The 16918-nt window shown below is 38.6% G+C and overlaps 1 protein-coding gene across 2 annotated transcripts in view; it reads right to left on the bottom strand.

Annotated features, from left to right (window-relative positions):
* The window catches only part of SHANK2 (SH3 and multiple ankyrin repeat domains 2), a 320878-nt gene extending 304520 nt beyond the window's left edge, over window positions 1-16358 (bottom strand). For both annotated transcript variants that reach the window (XM_075755401.1, XM_075755400.1), the window contains exons 1-4: window positions 16087-16358; window positions 14123-14199; window positions 13621-13719; window positions 7121-7340 (exon numbers count right to left, since the gene is read on the bottom strand). In XM_075755401.1, the coding sequence (XP_075611516.1) occupies window positions 7121-7340; window positions 13621-13646 (246 nt within the window). In that variant the 5' untranslated portion in view covers window positions 13647-13719; window positions 14123-14199; window positions 16087-16358. The remainder of the gene's footprint in view (window positions 1-7120; window positions 7341-13620; window positions 13720-14122; window positions 14200-16086) is intronic.
* Between the last annotated feature and the right edge of the window lie 560 nt (window positions 16359-16918).

Here is a 16918-nt window from a genome sequence, read left to right on the forward strand (position 1 = left end):
TACAGATGCGGAGACGTTTTGGGGTATGTAAGGGAAGATGGATAAAACTTTCATCACAACGTGCTCACCTGATGCTTTGGTCTAGGAAATAAGAGAGAGCTTTAATCCCTTAAAGTCCTAAATCTAAAAATGTAATCAAATGAGATATTAGATTCTGTCACAAAGTTGGCTAGGAAGCGGTTTTCATTCCCCTCATATATTTTACTTTTCGAGGTGTTTTGTAAAAAATTGAGGGTTTTTAAATGGTAGAGGGAAGGAGACAGGGAGACAGAAAGAACATTATAAACAGTATTTTCATTCCCGAACAGCCCAGTAGTTAAGGCACTGACTTAGCAGCAATCTGTTTTAAATCCCTGTGTTCCTTCAGCTCTGAACCTCACTTGCCCCATGACTCTTACAGGGATTCAAACTTCAATATAAAGTTCAGATTCAAACATCAGCAGTTTTCAGCAACTCTAAAAAAAGAGTCTTTCTTACATGAAATTCTTATGTGAAACAAATTATTTTTTGGACTCATACAAAACTGCTTTGATTTTAACAATACAAAACAATAACTTCTGACTGCAGTTAACTAAGTCTGCTTTTTTTAAATGCATCTTGAGAATTCAACACGTTCAACTTTGTTCAGTCTATTCTTGTATTCTATCTGCTCTTGATTGCATGTGAATATCGCAGATAATGGTGTATATTTCTAATTCTCAAAGATTTGCTGAATTGGCAACTTTCTTCAGAATATATTTCAATGGAAAATAAATCTTTCTGTAGTGTTTATGCACATTGCATCAGAAATACACAATATTTATCTTCTGAAACAGTTTGTTTTCCGCAGGTCTGGCTTATTCATATAATGACACGACATGATAGTTAACCACCTTCACTGGACTGCAATGGCAGTAGCTCAAAGGCTTGTTTTGAGTTATCTGATAACTATATCACTATTGTATTCCTACGATTCTAGCTACGATATTTTATAGAGTCCTCAATGGCAGAATAAACATGGAAACATTTTGAAACTAGTAATTTCACAAACTAATTTATACCCAGCCCTAGCTTTTCTTGTGATTCACAAGAAAGAAAAATGTGCTTATTTTAATAAATGCTGCTCCCATTGGTAATTTAGAATGAATTACATCAATGATGTAAAAAAGCAAATCAATAACCAGACAACTGTTTCCTACCAAAATTTCTCAGATTCGGATAAGTGAAACTAGTGAGAAAAATGATTATTTATGCTTTCCATCAAGCCAGGCAGGATAGAGAAGGAGGTTGTTACCACTCTCTCGGATGCAGCTGCTGAACAAGAGAATAAGACGGACCACAAGGAAACGAGACAGCTGCTGAGTCAAAAAAGCTGGACAACTTTTTCTAACCTTCAACGACTTATTATCAAAAAAATAATTAAAAAATAGGGCTAGTTTAGTGGCAAAGAACTACAGAAACACATATGAAACAAAGATCTTTTGCACTGGCAGATGTGGGATCTAGTCTTTCCACCCTTTTTGTTGCATCCCAAGACTAGATAAAACGTGATAGCTTGTCTTGAAGGCTAGCTACACACACCATAAAAATTGCAACAGTTCTTTCAAATAAGAACCAAAATAGAAACCCTGAGTGGCTCAAAAACACTAGGCCACTCGGTCGTTGCTGAAATGTGAGACCTGCACTTTTGATATTAAAGCTTTTTGGATCACGAGAGACATGGTCAACTGTAATCTTGCATTCCTGCACACTGGTGAGAGCAAGTCACTAAGCGCAACAGAAGGACTAGAATGAAGGGAAAATATGGCTCACCCTCTCCAGCTAAAGTGAAGATATTAATTCAACGGGAATAATGTTCATGATACAGAATCTCTGAGCAGTAACATTATCCATTCAAAATCTCTCAACCAACACATCTTTTTCATCAGACTCGCGAAGCTGTCAATCACACAGAACTACGCTGCGACAGAGAAACCATGACAAACGGTTTGTACAGCTACCTCCAAAGTGTGATTGTCAGAATACGAAAATACAAGTTATTCCTTTCAATAGAAGATGTCGATATTAAAGATGTGACAAACAAAAAGTGGAAAACGCAAATGAGAGTTGGGTATCATGGGAGAAAAATGGAGCTAGTCCCTCATTTTGATTTGGGCTCAGTGTTCAACTTAATTCTTGGAGGCACTGCTTTCTTTGCAGAAAAGCGCCTTCAGAAAACATCAAATTCATGAAATGATAGGTCAAAAAAACCCAGTCTGGCCACACCATCATCAGCTGGCAAGTCAGATCACCTGTCTAGATGAAGGGTATAAGAACAGATCTCAGCAGCACTCACAATGTTTCCATCATTAAATTGAAGATAAAAAGAAGATCAACTATAAACAGAAAGCAGCAATGAACAATCAGTCACAAAATGGGATACAGAATACTTGCGAAGAAAACCTGGAATAGATCTGATGCAGCGGATGGCAGTACAGACTGGAAACAAGTAAGAATGGGGGCATCTTAAGCAAAAATGTGACTCAAGCTGCAGTTGTGACAACCGGGTTCCTACCTTCATAAAAGTTGCACAAACTAAACAAATGTTTTATCTAAAAGAAAAGCACTACAAAAAAGATTCTTAATCTTAAAGGTCATTGAATACTGGAAAAAGTAAAGTATAAGAAAAGATGCAAAAATATAAAAAGCAATGCAGAAGAGGAAACCAAGAAGCAGCTACAACTTAAGCTGTTGCTTTACCAAACTGCCGCTTATCAAACAACATTTTGCATGGAAAGTCCAATATAAAAATAAACCAACACACAGGGGAGGGGGGAGTCAGCAAATGCTCGTTACTGGAGTAGAGCAGCAAAACAGATGGGCAGAAAGCATTTCAAAGAAGTCCTCAGCAGACCCAATCCCATCTCAGCATCAGAATTTAATAAAACATATGAATCTGAGCATTTTGATTTTAAACATAACCCAGAGGGAGCACCTAAGCATAGGATAAAACAAAAGAGCGGAACCACCACCATGTGTTGATAATAAAATGATGTTTTCATCATAAAAAAAATTGGCTGACAGATCTGTTCTTGAAGTCTGGGAAAAAGGGCAATTCTAAGCACAAAACATTGGACATCACTGTCAGAATATCACGCAAAGGAGATTTTCTTGACAACAGCTACTGAAGAACCACCAGACTCCTTCCAGTTACAGGCAGAATCATTTGTGATATGTTCCTACACAGGCTGATAAAGGAAATAGATGCAAGAAGACTTACTCTGGATCCAGATCAAAAAGATGCAGGGAGAGATCGGATATGCCAGGCATCATAGAGGAAAGAGCAGACACATTAGTTCATGCAGTTCTCCATGTCCAAAAGACATTCGATGCCACGCACAGACACGTTTGCCTTTAGACACAAGGTAGGCAATCGCCTCGGGCAGCAAACCGCTGGGGGCTGCTGACTGCCAGCTTTGCTTACCACGGAGGAAAGATGCAGATCTGCACTGATCAGTGCTGCTGGCAGGTGACACTGAACTTTGCTGCCCTGGGGATGAAGCATCCTCACGTTAAGGGCAGACACAATTGAATATTGCCTAAACTGCCCAGAAACTCTGCACCGCTATAGCAAAGAGAGGAGGAGCTAGTCAGTTACTGTCATTTCCGTCTCACGTAGTAGGGGTCATCCTCAAGCCAGAGCCCTCCGGGCTGGATGCACTGCAAATAAGCCTCTGGTCAAAAGAGGTTACACCTGTGTCCTGCCTCCATAAAGGATCTACTAAAGCTGAGCCTCCTGGTTTATTAAATCAGGAAATTAAATGCCAGATAATATAGAGGGTTTTTTACCCACTCTCCTATGCACATATGTTTGAGAGTATGGAGGGCTTTCTATGCTCTCCATTCCCTCACTAATTTCATTGAGCTCAGGAAATCTTTCAGTCACTTTAAATATTCTCCACCCTTCTGTGCTAAGGATGACACTTACTTGAATACAGATGATGCACAAAAGCAATAAGAAATTACTCTTTCTACAAAGTATTGTTTCAATACATTGGATCACCCTCTCAACTGAAAAGGAGACAAAAAAAGAATTGATGTAAGAACTGAAAAGTAGGTCTTCACAACAGCTTCGGGTGAACTTGTCAAGGTTTACGTTATCTTTAAAGTTTCAGATGAGAATAAAAGGGTAACAAGACAGATTTCCTACAATGGGTGACCATTTATAAAGTTTCCTATAGCAGCACATCCTACTTATGATGCTTGGTGCTTCTCTCATACGTGCAATGAAATAAAGGTGATGTACACCATAGTCACTGCAGATAAGCAGTTTCAGTCCTAGTGAGTTTAGCTATGGGTTTAAAACTTCCCAGTGGCTTGAGTTTTAGATAAAACCCTAAACTTGCCTTCTTTTAAACAAATATATTCTTGATCGATCATACTTTCTAAAAAACAATAAAGAATAAAAACATAAAACTAAATGATGTCATTTCATGCTCCTTTGATTAAACAGACTAATTTTAAACACCTCTTATGTTAAATTAATTATAATTATACAGCAAATGAGGTGTATGTTGGATTTGGCTTGTAGCTATAATACAGCTCGTGAACTATGATCTTCTCCAAACTTTGCTACACTACATTTAAGCTATCAGTCTTCCTGTTTGCAAACCTGAATGCAGATTTCACTGTACAAGAGCTTGTGGGCTGATAAATTAAATCAGAAATAGATCATCTGCTATAGAACTGTTTAAAACATTTGAGTTACTTTTCATTAAGAGTTTATTGAAAAGGAAAAAAATGCAGAAAGTAAAGCAATAAAAATGAACAAATGAAACACAAAACTGAAATTAGTTTTTGCTTTATTTCATTTCCTGCACAAAATGAATTTTAAAAAAATTATTGCTTCAATAGTGTCAATAAATAACTTATTATTGGTCTAAAAAGTAGAGTAATGAAATAAGAGGGCTTTAGGAGGTCAACATCTCTCTGCTTTTAACAGCAGAGTAAACCTAGCAAGTAAAGCTAATATTTCCATTTTGCTGGATCCATTCATTGAGCACTGAACACAATCAAAGATATAGCAAGCTGGTAGGATCATCAATAAAATCCTAACCATGTCAAGTCAGAGCTTGTCTTAACAGAGGACTTCCCTACAGGAAAAATCCTTTCAAATTTAAGATGTACAACAGTGGATTTCAGTATTTCAATCAATACTGAAATGAAAGACCCAACGTGATGACTGCTTCAGCCAAGATTTAATAAAAATCCCACGTGTGGCTCATAGCAGCCTCAGCCCTGCTCTGCCCTCTGAATCCTTCCCGGCCAGCTCGGGTCCCACACTGCTTCCTCTTCATAGAGGTTAATCTCACACCACATAAACTAATGGGGTGGTACTGTAATTTTAGCAGAAATCCTCACTGAAAAGAATTTTTAAGTACAAGAATTTAAGAGATAATGCTCCTAACTCCAACACAGATTTCTATGTGTTTCTGCAGCACTGTGTAGATTGGGCTTTAAAAAAAAAAAAAAAAAAAAAAAAAAAGCTCTGCAACCACACCTGAGGCCACACTGTCAAAACAGCTCTTCCCTGTCAGCCTGGAGACAGGCCATCTCTATCATTCTAAAAATGAACTTAATTAAAAAGAAAGGAATAATTTCATCTGAGATAGATCTTCAATGGCAGCACAGTATGATGTAGATCTTAAATGTCAGCACAGAGTGATGTATGTAGCACACATCCATAAAAAGAATGTGTTTTTATAATCATCTTTGAAATGAAAAAAAAGTCGGATGCCTACCATCAACTGAATAAACCAACAATGGCATTCAAGGAGGCCCAGGGTAATTTAGATAATTAATCATAAACTTGGACAGGTTGTGGTTCTAGATGGAATCAGTAACTCCCAAGACTTTCTTCAGAATGAGATTGTTATTCCTATCGTAGCACTTGTGGAGGAAAATGATTCTTTTACTTACAAAAGTTACAACAACAAACTTTTCCAACTCCTAACATTCCAGACATTGAATTTTACACATTCAACCATAAAAGAAACACAACTTAGTAGTTCTTTGTGAGACAGAGTGAGGAATTTAGACTGTAGATTTCTAATATGTCAGAAACAGCCAAGATTTTTTTTTAAATGAAAAAAATATTAACTTTTATTCTCATTTGCTCAATTTATCAGACATTTCTTAACAAATTAAAAGCTTGTTCAATTCTTTCTGTAAAATGTGAGAGATTAAATCTTTTGTTGAAAAGTCTCTATTTCCATCCAATAGACTTAGGCATGTGAGATATAGCTGTAGGCCCACGAGTTAGCTTGCAAATGACTTCTCTAGGAAAATCAGAAAAGGTTTTTATGCTCTCTGATATGCTTCCAGTATAAGTGATGAGGAGGTGGGAGAGAATAAAATAGTGACTTCACGTCATTGTAAAAACTGCCGAACAGTATGAAGCCATGCTTTATTCTTCCTCCAAACAGAGTATTGATTTCTCTGGGTGGAAGTCTGAAAAACACCACCATGTAGTACAGGCATAGCAGCAAAGGAGGAAGAAAAGATTTATTTGTGCTTCTCTTTCCTCATCTTTATGCTCTAAAAGTCACCAGCTACCTAACAAGAATATCTTTTTGTGGGAGGATGACAGACAAAGGCAACTAATATGGGAGAGAGAGAGAGAGAGAATTTGATGACCTCCTGCTAGACCTCAGTCTACTGTCAATCACAATCGATCTCATGAAAACAGAAACTAGAGAAGACAATGGGGTTATATATGTAGGAAGCTTTTGTAGAGACAATGTGTAATTTTGGGGTTCACCCTCATCTTCTAGTGACTTTTAGATGCCTAATTCTTTCTTCTACCCAAACACCTCTGAATGCAGATCAGACAGATATTTTGCTTTATGATCACAGCTTCCATCAAGTTAACATACCAAATCTTGGACAGAATGGTGTCTTTAGTTTAGGCAATCAGTCAGACATACCACTGGGGTAAAAAAACATAGACATTAAAAGAAAACAGGACATAAATTTTGCCTGTCATTTGTTAAAAGACTGTAAGAGAATAGAACAGATCAACTGCAGATTGAAGCCAGCAAAGCTAATCATTTAAATTTTTTATTTTATTTTATTTTTTAAATCGCAATGCAATATCCCTTACCGTTTGTTGCAGATCAGGTATTATAATTCGAATCACTAATGTGTTGCTCTGACTGTCTTCCATTCTGCTGCTTGGCTTTTCTGCAGTTGCTCTAATTGTGTCATAAATAGTTTCTTCTTTGGAGCTGTCCGATTCAGATTCAACAGAATAGTCGGAAAAGCTTTGTGCCATTTCATCTTCACTTGATGTTGGGCTACGAGGCATGTTCAAGCTTTTTATCCTGCCAATACAAAGGAGAAAGAGGAAAAGATAAGTTTTAGTTAAAGTCTTAAAAATTAATCAGCTACAGGTTTTGTTTTCTTGGAAGTAACATGCATTTAACAACAAAGTTATATGTTTTATCCTCCTTTTATTTCATCCTGTAATTTATGTGGTATGCAGAGCGTAATGGAAATAAATCTGGCTACCAATTTACTACAGAAGAGGAAGAACGACAGGAGAAGGAAAAAAAGAGTAATAAAAGGGAAGATGACCTTTCCTCCCAGGCACACCCAACCTCCCAAAGGATCCAGAAAAACCCAGCATAATTACCAGGTTCTCTGCTAAATAGCACTGTTATAAACTGTACTTAGAACTAGATCTGGCTTTGAAGCCTGCTTCTCCCAGTGCAAAAAGACATTTCAGGAAACTAATATAGGTGCTAAAGTAACATCATCCTCCACATGGAGAAACTGTACAGGTAACGCTTCAATAAAAGACAGTATTTTCAAATAGCAGAATCAACCAAAAACCTAAATGCTACAGGGAGCCAGACAGATGCAGATGCTGCTTTGTGGTTTGCGGCTCACACAACATCCTTTAATATCCACACTACCAAAATCTGTCTATTACACATACTCAAATACAGATTTTAGAAACATTTTTAATCTGTGGTATAGATGAGGCTAAAATGAAAGTAATGTTTATTCCAAAGTTAGGATATTTGTGTTCAGAGGTCTCACAGTAAGAACAACAGAACATTTTCCTTCTGGGTTTTTCCAACTACAGTAGCAAAAGACTTTATTTTGTCCCACAAACTAAAAGCTTCTCCAGGAAATGAAAGTTATTATTCTATGGAAAAATGGGGAAGAAGTGTGTGCAGTGGAAAAAACCGAAAATACCACCATAAACTTTGCAGTGGTTGGTAACCATATACTTTTTCAGAGGCTAGAGAAATGTAAATATTATTTTTCGTATTTCCCACAAGAAACCTCCCAAGACAACTTCTCTGGTTTTTAATAAAAAAAAATTTCTCCGTTAAAAGAAAAAAAAAAAACCAAAACACAACAACCAATTCCACTGTCAGCCCACATTAAAAAAGAAATTAAAGCAAAAGTAAAGTATAGAAGGTTGAACTGACTTTACCAAGGTCACTCATATAGCAGGTGACTGTACTGAGATATCCAAATATATGTTTTCTATAACAGTCTCACAGTTGGATCCCCCAAAGTAAATACAGTCAAACAACAGCAGGGACTGAGAGAACATCTTTTACCACTGTGTTTCACAATTTAGTTTGAGCCAACTGAATATCACAGCCAGATTACTCATTCCTCTTTGTTGTCCGGTCATTTATACCGCAACGATTATAGAGCAAGCATAAAAGGCTACGGCTCTAATTTAGCATTTTAAGGTGGCCATATGTTGGAGCCGGCCTTTACACCAGAGGACAGGCAGTGGCGAGGCAGGCCTAAAGCTTGAGGTCAAGGGCAAGCATTTCCAAAGCACGTCACATACCCACATCATGAAGTCTTATTGTTATTTCTGATGAAGGACAATTCCAGTGTTATTACCCTCAGCTATAATTACTAATGAAGACAAAAACAGTGCATTCAAAAATCTGAAAGCATGCCAGTTCACAGCAGCTTAATGCAAGGCTCTATTTACAAAAGAAAACTCTTGAGGGAGTATTTCATTTTCTTACTGCTTCACTGAACTGTAGATTAATGCTGCTCTCCAAAGCACCTTAAGTCAATAAAAAGCATAAACATTTCAATGGCTTCCTTATTTATCTACCGATGCTAAATTACATGAAGCCAAAATGTAGTAGGTCGATACACAGTATTTAAGATCATAAGAGGTATAAGGCCAGCGAGCGCGAGGAAAAAGACGTTAAGACCATCACACGGTTTGCCTCTCCCTAAAGCCATTTGAGAGCGCAATATATTCCAGGGCAATGGATTCAGCGCTTCTGATAGAGAGCGTAAACTGCAATTATACAGCATACAAATAAAGAGTTGAATTAGGAAAAAAAACTTCCCAAGGTTTTGGCAAGTGGATTTTCATGCAAAAACTACCCAGAAATATCTCATTATGGAATAACAAAGGGAAATCACAAGCTGAAGAACCAACTCCCAGGTATCAAGCACTTAAGTTTAATAAACAGTGGGACAAGGAACTCCATGCAGACTCATCAACAAGGCACAAGCCCCCTAATTTTCTGGAATACAGATTTTAAAAAGATACACCAGCAGCCATGGAAAGGATAATGAAAGAGTGTATCTACAGTGGCAAAAAGAACAGAACCTATGCCCTACCAGTGCTATGGAGAAGCAGATCATATAAATGTCTTTTTTAAACAAGACACTCTAACCACTGGCAAAACTAAATCAGTACAGGTCCCAGTGCAGGGCAGACCCCGCCAGGGAGCAGAGGTCAAGCATGTCACCCTAAATCTACAGACACCTTAGGCCAGTTTGGTGGTTTGGCTCTTAAGTTGTGTGGAAATGGAACATACCACCATTTGTTCACCAGAGATGCTCGCGATCGTAGCTCCGACAGGGAAGCCGTTATCTTTTAGGAACTGGATCAGTTTTGTCCCAGTGATTTTCCAAAGACTTTTCCACAAGCAAAACTATTACCTCAGGAAAAGTAAGTCAGGTTGCCTGGCTTACCTAGGCTTGTAGAGCAGAAGAAAATATAGCATCCCAGGTTCCTAATTCCCAGCTGGCAATTCATCGGTTCAAAAGGATGTTATATAGCTAAAATACAGATTAGTTTTTGCTGACATGACTGTCTGGGATGTCTTCTTTTATTTTCTTAAGAATGCAACGGATAGTTAAATGCTTCCAATAGTTAAGCTGATCGTATTTTATAGCACTGCGATACATCAGGTTTTGGTACAGAGAAGTGCTGAGTGATGAAAAATTTCTCTGTAAACAAATAAAAACAGATTTCCAATGGAAGTAAACTCACAATGGAAACTACCACCACAACAGTCTTCGCTCCACCTCAGGTCCTCTGTCTGCATTTTCGACTCCTGTACCTTGAGCTCCCAATGTGTCCCGGTCCCAGGCGCTCTCCTTCCCTGGCCCCTGCACATCCCCTAACCGCTGGCTGAACAAAGCAAGCACGAGCTCCAGCTGGTTAAACACCACTTCTGACACGGGAAGGCTGTAAAATAGCTGGAAGATGAAAGACTAAAAGGATGGCTATACGCTTACCCTTATTATTCTGCCTTTCCCTCAGCACCTTGCCCTTCAGTGCTGCGGGAGCATCGTGATGTTTACTCTGCCTCTATGGCTATTGCCAGGTTACGTTTCTCAGGCCAACAGGCCAGATGAAATAAGTTGAGCTCAGATTGCTGCCTTCCCCTCACAAATGGTATTTTGAGATTTATTTTTTTCTCTATCCATCTAGAAACTTTCACAAAACTGCAGGAATTTCTTATACTGCTATTTTTTACCACCCTACCATTAAGGGGAGTTGAAAACAGCCTATGAATAAATTAAAAAACACCATAGGCAAGCAGCGTGACCATCTAACTGCCTTTTTCTGAAAAAAAATAAACAAAGCAAACAAAAAAAACCCCACACACAAATACTAAGAGCACATTATGAATGACTGGAACTGAAAGAGTGCACAGATTATCAAAAGGGAAGAAATTCAACTCCCAGAGCTCGCTCGCTCTCTATCTGAACAGCGTGCTCCAGTGAGTGCAAACTGACATGGCAGGGGGAAAAAACAAAAGCAGCAACAGACTGATCCATCTTTTTGGAGCCTTATGGTTGTTACGCATCATATGAAAAGAATTTCTTGAATATATGCAGTTAAATTTAACTATCTTAAATATTAGAAACTTGGTATTTACTAAAGGGATTAAAGTATCATAGATACAGACACATATTGGACAGGATATCTTCATTAAACACAGAAGCATTGTAAGATACACAACACACTTGCCCACTACAAAAATCACATTTTAAAATCTTCAACTTAATTATGGGTATGCACAATTTTGTTTATCCTGCAACGTAAAAAACCCTCCTATCTAGTTTCATGTTGGTAAATATGAAACATGATGATCCAAACACACACAAATACCTATTTTAAAGGATCCGTCCCATATAAAGTGCCCTCCCTATTGCACCCGACAACAGCACCGGCAAATACAGCGAGTGCAGGTGTGTTTGTCCAGTGTGCCTGGAGCAAACACAATAGTTGATAATACGTCTGACAAGCACCAGAAGCTAACAGCTAGGTGCACAGAGATCCTGCTCTTCCCGCGGTGCTTCTCTGGCTATCGTCACAGCAAGAGTTTCTCCGGCGGGAGCAGAACGATACTGCAGCTGCGGCGAAGGCTCCCCCGGGTTTCTGCAGTGGGCAAGACTAATGTATGGTGACAGAGAAGGAAACGCACCCCTAACAGCAAGACTAACTTTTGGTAGGGAATACACATTAAAGGGCATTAAAGGATGCAATCCTTCCCTCCCCGACCTCTGAGATTTTGGTTTTGTTACCATGTGAACATAGGCTAGGGTTTCACACGAGTGGCCAGGTCAGACTAATCACAATAGTTATTAGTTCTTCTCTCTAAATACAGCTGAGGAGCACACATCAAATGTCTTGTCCAAGGCCAACAAGGCTAGATCTCAGAGCAAGGTTTCAAATTCAAGGGTCACTGGCTCCTAATCATGATAAGAACAATCTATTTTTATATAAACATTCATTTGCACAATAACAGTCCTGTTGCCTGCAGGGAGAAGTCCTCTAGGCTGCTATTGTCAGACAAGTTAAAAATGTACCTGTGGGAATATCTCAGATACAGAGTCGGCATTGTTACAGGTTGAGTAATGCCATTAACCAGACTGTGAGAAAAGGTTACTGTTAGAATAACAGCAACTGCTAGAAAGAGGTATTTAATAATTAACTCTGAAGAAAAACTATTCAGGAAAGGGATTTCCGTCTAAGTAAAACCTGCCAGAGCTCCTAACGCTTGGATTCTGCAGCTTTATTCGGGATTATATATATCAGCTCAAGAACCAGCTCACCAAGTTACTAAATTAGAATGCTGGAGAAGATCAAGCATTGTCTTTTCTAATTATATTAATATTAAAACAAAAATGTGTTTCAGACAGAACTGAAGATGGGGGGGTACAATCCCAACATGTCACGCATTTCACACCTCTCCACAGTTCTGCAGAAAAGGTCGTATAGAAGAAAATCTGAATTGAAGACTGACTCCAATGGGCAGTTTGTAATTTGATGGATTCAGTCTCCACTTTGCACTCTTACTTTAAAGCTGGCAATAACTGGCATTGCACCCTCCCTCGCTTCCCTGACCACTCCACTCTTGCCCCTAGATTGCTTTTTTTTTCTGCACTAACACGAACAGTGAAGCAGAACAAAGCATTGATCCAGGTTAAACACCAGCTTTTTTTTGTTTTGGGAGGTTAGTTTCAGCATCCATCATGTCTCTCAACTGGATCACTATGCAAATGTTTGCATAAGCAGCAGGAGGAAGATGGCAGAGAGCCAGAAGCAAACAGCCAAGGCACGAAAAGGGCAGAACCACTTTTTCCAAAAGCAGTATTAATGCTTGCCAGCCTAAAGTAAATCTGAGACACCACCGACTAAGTGACAGGAAAGAACTACATAAACACGGCCATCTGATTAACTCCGATGAAAATCTCTTGATTATCAGTACCAAAATACCATAGCTCTGAACAGGACAGCTTACTGAAACCCACTAATACAAAATTCATCCGGCCAAATGCAAAACCTACAAGAATACACCTGCAGAAAGGAAAAACAGATCATGCACAAAGAGTGCTACCCTAGCCCATAGCAAAATCTCAGGGGAAACGAGGCACTTGGAGCTCCCCCCGTTCTCCCAGGCCCACCAGACAAGAAGGCAGCTTTGGCATTGATGGGACACCACATGAACCTGCGCTGGTCAGGCTCCAGTCCTGGGGACCTTCTGCAAAAAGGCCAGCACAGTCTCCAAGGCTATCTTTATCCTGCTAGGAAAAAGAGCAGTCAGGCAGCAAAAGGAAGCACTGCTCCCTTAGCGTGCTCCCAAGGGTGCTCCCTTGATCAGTGCCAGGCAATGGCCCTGGCATACAGGACACGCAGACGAAGTGCTACCAAGCCCAGCACTCTCCGATCTCTGCAGGCTTTCACACTACTGAAATGTTTCCCTGATGCACTGCAACGCAGCCCATGTGCTACTGCAGACACTGATTTCACAAGGCAAAAATCACAAAGAATACTTTCTTGGGGCTCAGGAGCTCAGAAGATACCCAAGGATCAGCAAGGTCTGCTCCATGCCACATGGCCTCAGGGTCAGGGAACGCCTCCTGGTCCAATTTTATTTAGAAGTATAGATGTAGTTTTGGTGACTGATAAATAAAGAACGATGACATGTATCAAGGCTCTAAGAAAGTTAATCTGTTATCCTGCAGTTTCCTTGATCTGCTTCTGTTAAACGCGGCAACTGATTCTTGAGTCTTCTCTAAAGCACTTCCACTCTGTGGATGAAAATGCTAGAAAATCAAATCACTTGCCATTTATTCAAAAAAAAAATTCCTCTCTGTGGTAATTATCTAAACAAATTTAATCATGCAATATTTTGCTGTTCACAACCCCCATAATTATGGTTTTATTCCCTATACACCAGTCCTTTACTTAAATTCACTTTGGTTACACTGTCTGGTAATGCATTTTTGATCTCTCTGTTAAATAACTGAAACACCCAAATAAATATTTTAGAAGGCGTGTGCTGAGGCATAAGTATTAACGTACCGGAATGCCAAGTAAAATTCCTCCTTTACTTTTCTCTGAAGCTGTTGTTTCTCAGCATGGCACCTCTTACTTCAAAACTTAAATACTGATTTGAAATCAATATTGAAAGTCAATGCATTTGTTCTCACCAGCACCACCAGAAGATTCTTACTGCCCTGTTTAAGGGCAGATTTATGCAGTCCTTGATTTCTTTGCTAGGTGATCTGCACAGGTGACAAATGGTTTTGCAAAAGGGCTCAAGAGTTACACTTCCCTCCCTCCCCCCTCCTTTTTATAATGAAAAAAAAGAAGAAAATTAAGTGAAGTAATTGTTGAACCTGCTCCTTATTTCTGAGGCAGTTTGTTTTCCCTTGTTCATGTATATTTGCACAGCACAGACTTGCCAAGAAGAGGCTAAGCCCCATTAACTTCTGGTATTTAGAGTCTTAAATACCAACATCATATGATTAAAGTGGGTCTTAAGATCAGGCTGTAAGAATGTAATTTTTTAAATTTTTTTTAAACAGATGTACTTCACCATTAGTGCCCCTGTGCACATACAAACTCCACACATGCAACCTATTTCTGCAAATACAGGGTAGTTTTCTAAAAGTTTCTCCTGTTTCCAAGTAGCTTCAGATGCTAAAATTCTCCTTTGTCCTCTGTCTGTTCTACTTAGCATTTATTTTCCTTGCAACCTATTCAGCCAGTCACAGTATCTTCACAGAAAGGCTGAAGTTCAATCAGGCAGATGCAAAGAGAGATTTTGGGGAAGGATAGAGACAAAGAATACAGGAGACAAGAAACTTATTGTACTGAATGAGAAAGGCTGGAAGACAGGCAGAGAAGCAGATGTAAAAAAGGCTTAAAGACATTTGAAGTAGAGGTTCAACGTGAGAAAACAGAAAAACGTTTGAAGTAGGACTTTAACATGAGAAAACAGAACCTGCTAGAAGAAAGAGGAAGCAGGTGTAAAGATTTAGCACAGGGCAGCACAGTCAGGATGGTTAAAATGGTTAACAATATTTAAAAAAAAAAAAAAAAAAGGAAGTTTCAAACATATTAGTAGGGGCAACATAGCAAGTATTTATAAATGTTAACCACAGTGAAGTTTACAGTAAAGGCCAACTCCCACTGGCAATATAATATCTTAAGTGCCTTCTTTTAAGCACCTGCAAGGTTTCCATTGCAATTCTGTCTGACCTTTAAGTAAAGGTCATTCTTCCAGACAAGGAATTATGGCCAGCCCCGCAAGCCTCAGGGCAGGTAGCTTCTAGGCTCGGTTCATTTCTGTAGTTGTTTTTAATATGGCCTCTAGTTTTGTACATTTACTAGAACTTCTGTTGTCCAATACATAGACTAACAAACAGTACTCATAACTGAAACTCATTCTTCAAATACTGCTTGCAATGGATCCTACAGTTTACCTAGGACAAATCCTAATGCACTTTGAAGTATTAAATAAGAGACTGGATTTAAGATAATGCACCAAGCATATCATCCCAGATACCAAAGTTCACCAGCATCCCAAATCTGAGATGTGTCTTCTTGGATTCATAAATTCAAATAAATACCCCGTTCTAGGCAGGTAGGGTTGGACCTGTTATATAATCTTTATATTGTTGATCTTGCTTGGAGCAAAAAATATATGAAGAGTAACCTTCTGAGATTCTTTTTAAGCAATTTCATGTCTTGCATGGGGAATCAATCATATATGCAATCCCATTGCAGACAACAGGATTACTTCAGGAATAGCTGCCACCAGACTTGACCCCTGCATGTCGTATTCTTGAGCAAAACAACAGCCAGGGTAAGCTACGAAAAGCCAACGTGAAGCACTGAAAACTTTATCCAGTTCTGCATCCAGCAACTCATTTCTTCATAATATGACAGCTCTTCAGTTATCAAATCAGGAAAATATGCTATGGATTCAACTGTTACACTGACTCTGTCCCCAGTCCAAAGCACAACTTACAAATACTTACTGTCATTAAGTATACTTGCATACAGTAACTGGAGATTTCAAAGTCGCAAACTTCAGCAATGCAAAAAAAAAAAAAAAATCCCCCTATCCAAAATGAGAATGATACAATGTGAGCAACTAGCTATGAATTGTTCACTAAGTCATGTGGAAGTATTACACCACTTCAATTTTAAAAAGTCATTATCTATTTATAAAAGATGGATATAATGGTCATTTTTGTTTCCCCAGAATTTTTCCTTACAGAATAGAAGCATGTAGGCCAAGCAATTTTATCTTCCCAGTCTTTCTGTTTCCAGCCTCTGCTTGCACTTGACTACGTAAATATCAAAAAGATTATCATATGTTGGAAGGAAAGGACATAAGAGAATTTAAAAAGATTTACAACAGGAATTTGAAAAAATTTCAAAGCTTGTTGAACATATTTAGCTCAGGTTCATCTCCCTGGTGGACAAAGCAGCTTAGTTCCTTGTTAATTTGCATTTTATGCTTATCAACCTTTTTCCTCTTTATCCATAAAGAAAACATTGTTGTGATAATTCAAATACAAACATAATTAAATGTTAACAGAGGAGCATTGTTGTTGTCTTGTTATGTAGATTAAATCAGGTCCTGAGAGTAGATAAAGCAGATTTCCTCTTCTTCTTACATATGGCTTAGCATTTAGAGTTTGCTATACAGTTAAACCTGACTTTTCTTCAGATGTGATCCTGGCGGCTACTATATTATTTTAATTTATTTGCTGTATTGCCAAAAATAGTGTCATTGTTAGCATTATTTTAATCAAAGAAATAATATGCCAGTTTAAAAAGCAAAGCTTCAAATAGATGCTCTAG

Source organism: Balearica regulorum, chromosome 5 (assembly GCF_011004875.1).
Source record: "Balearica regulorum gibbericeps isolate bBalReg1 chromosome 5, bBalReg1.pri, whole genome shotgun sequence".
Lineage (NCBI taxonomy): Eukaryota > Metazoa > Chordata > Aves > Gruiformes > Gruidae > Balearica > Balearica regulorum.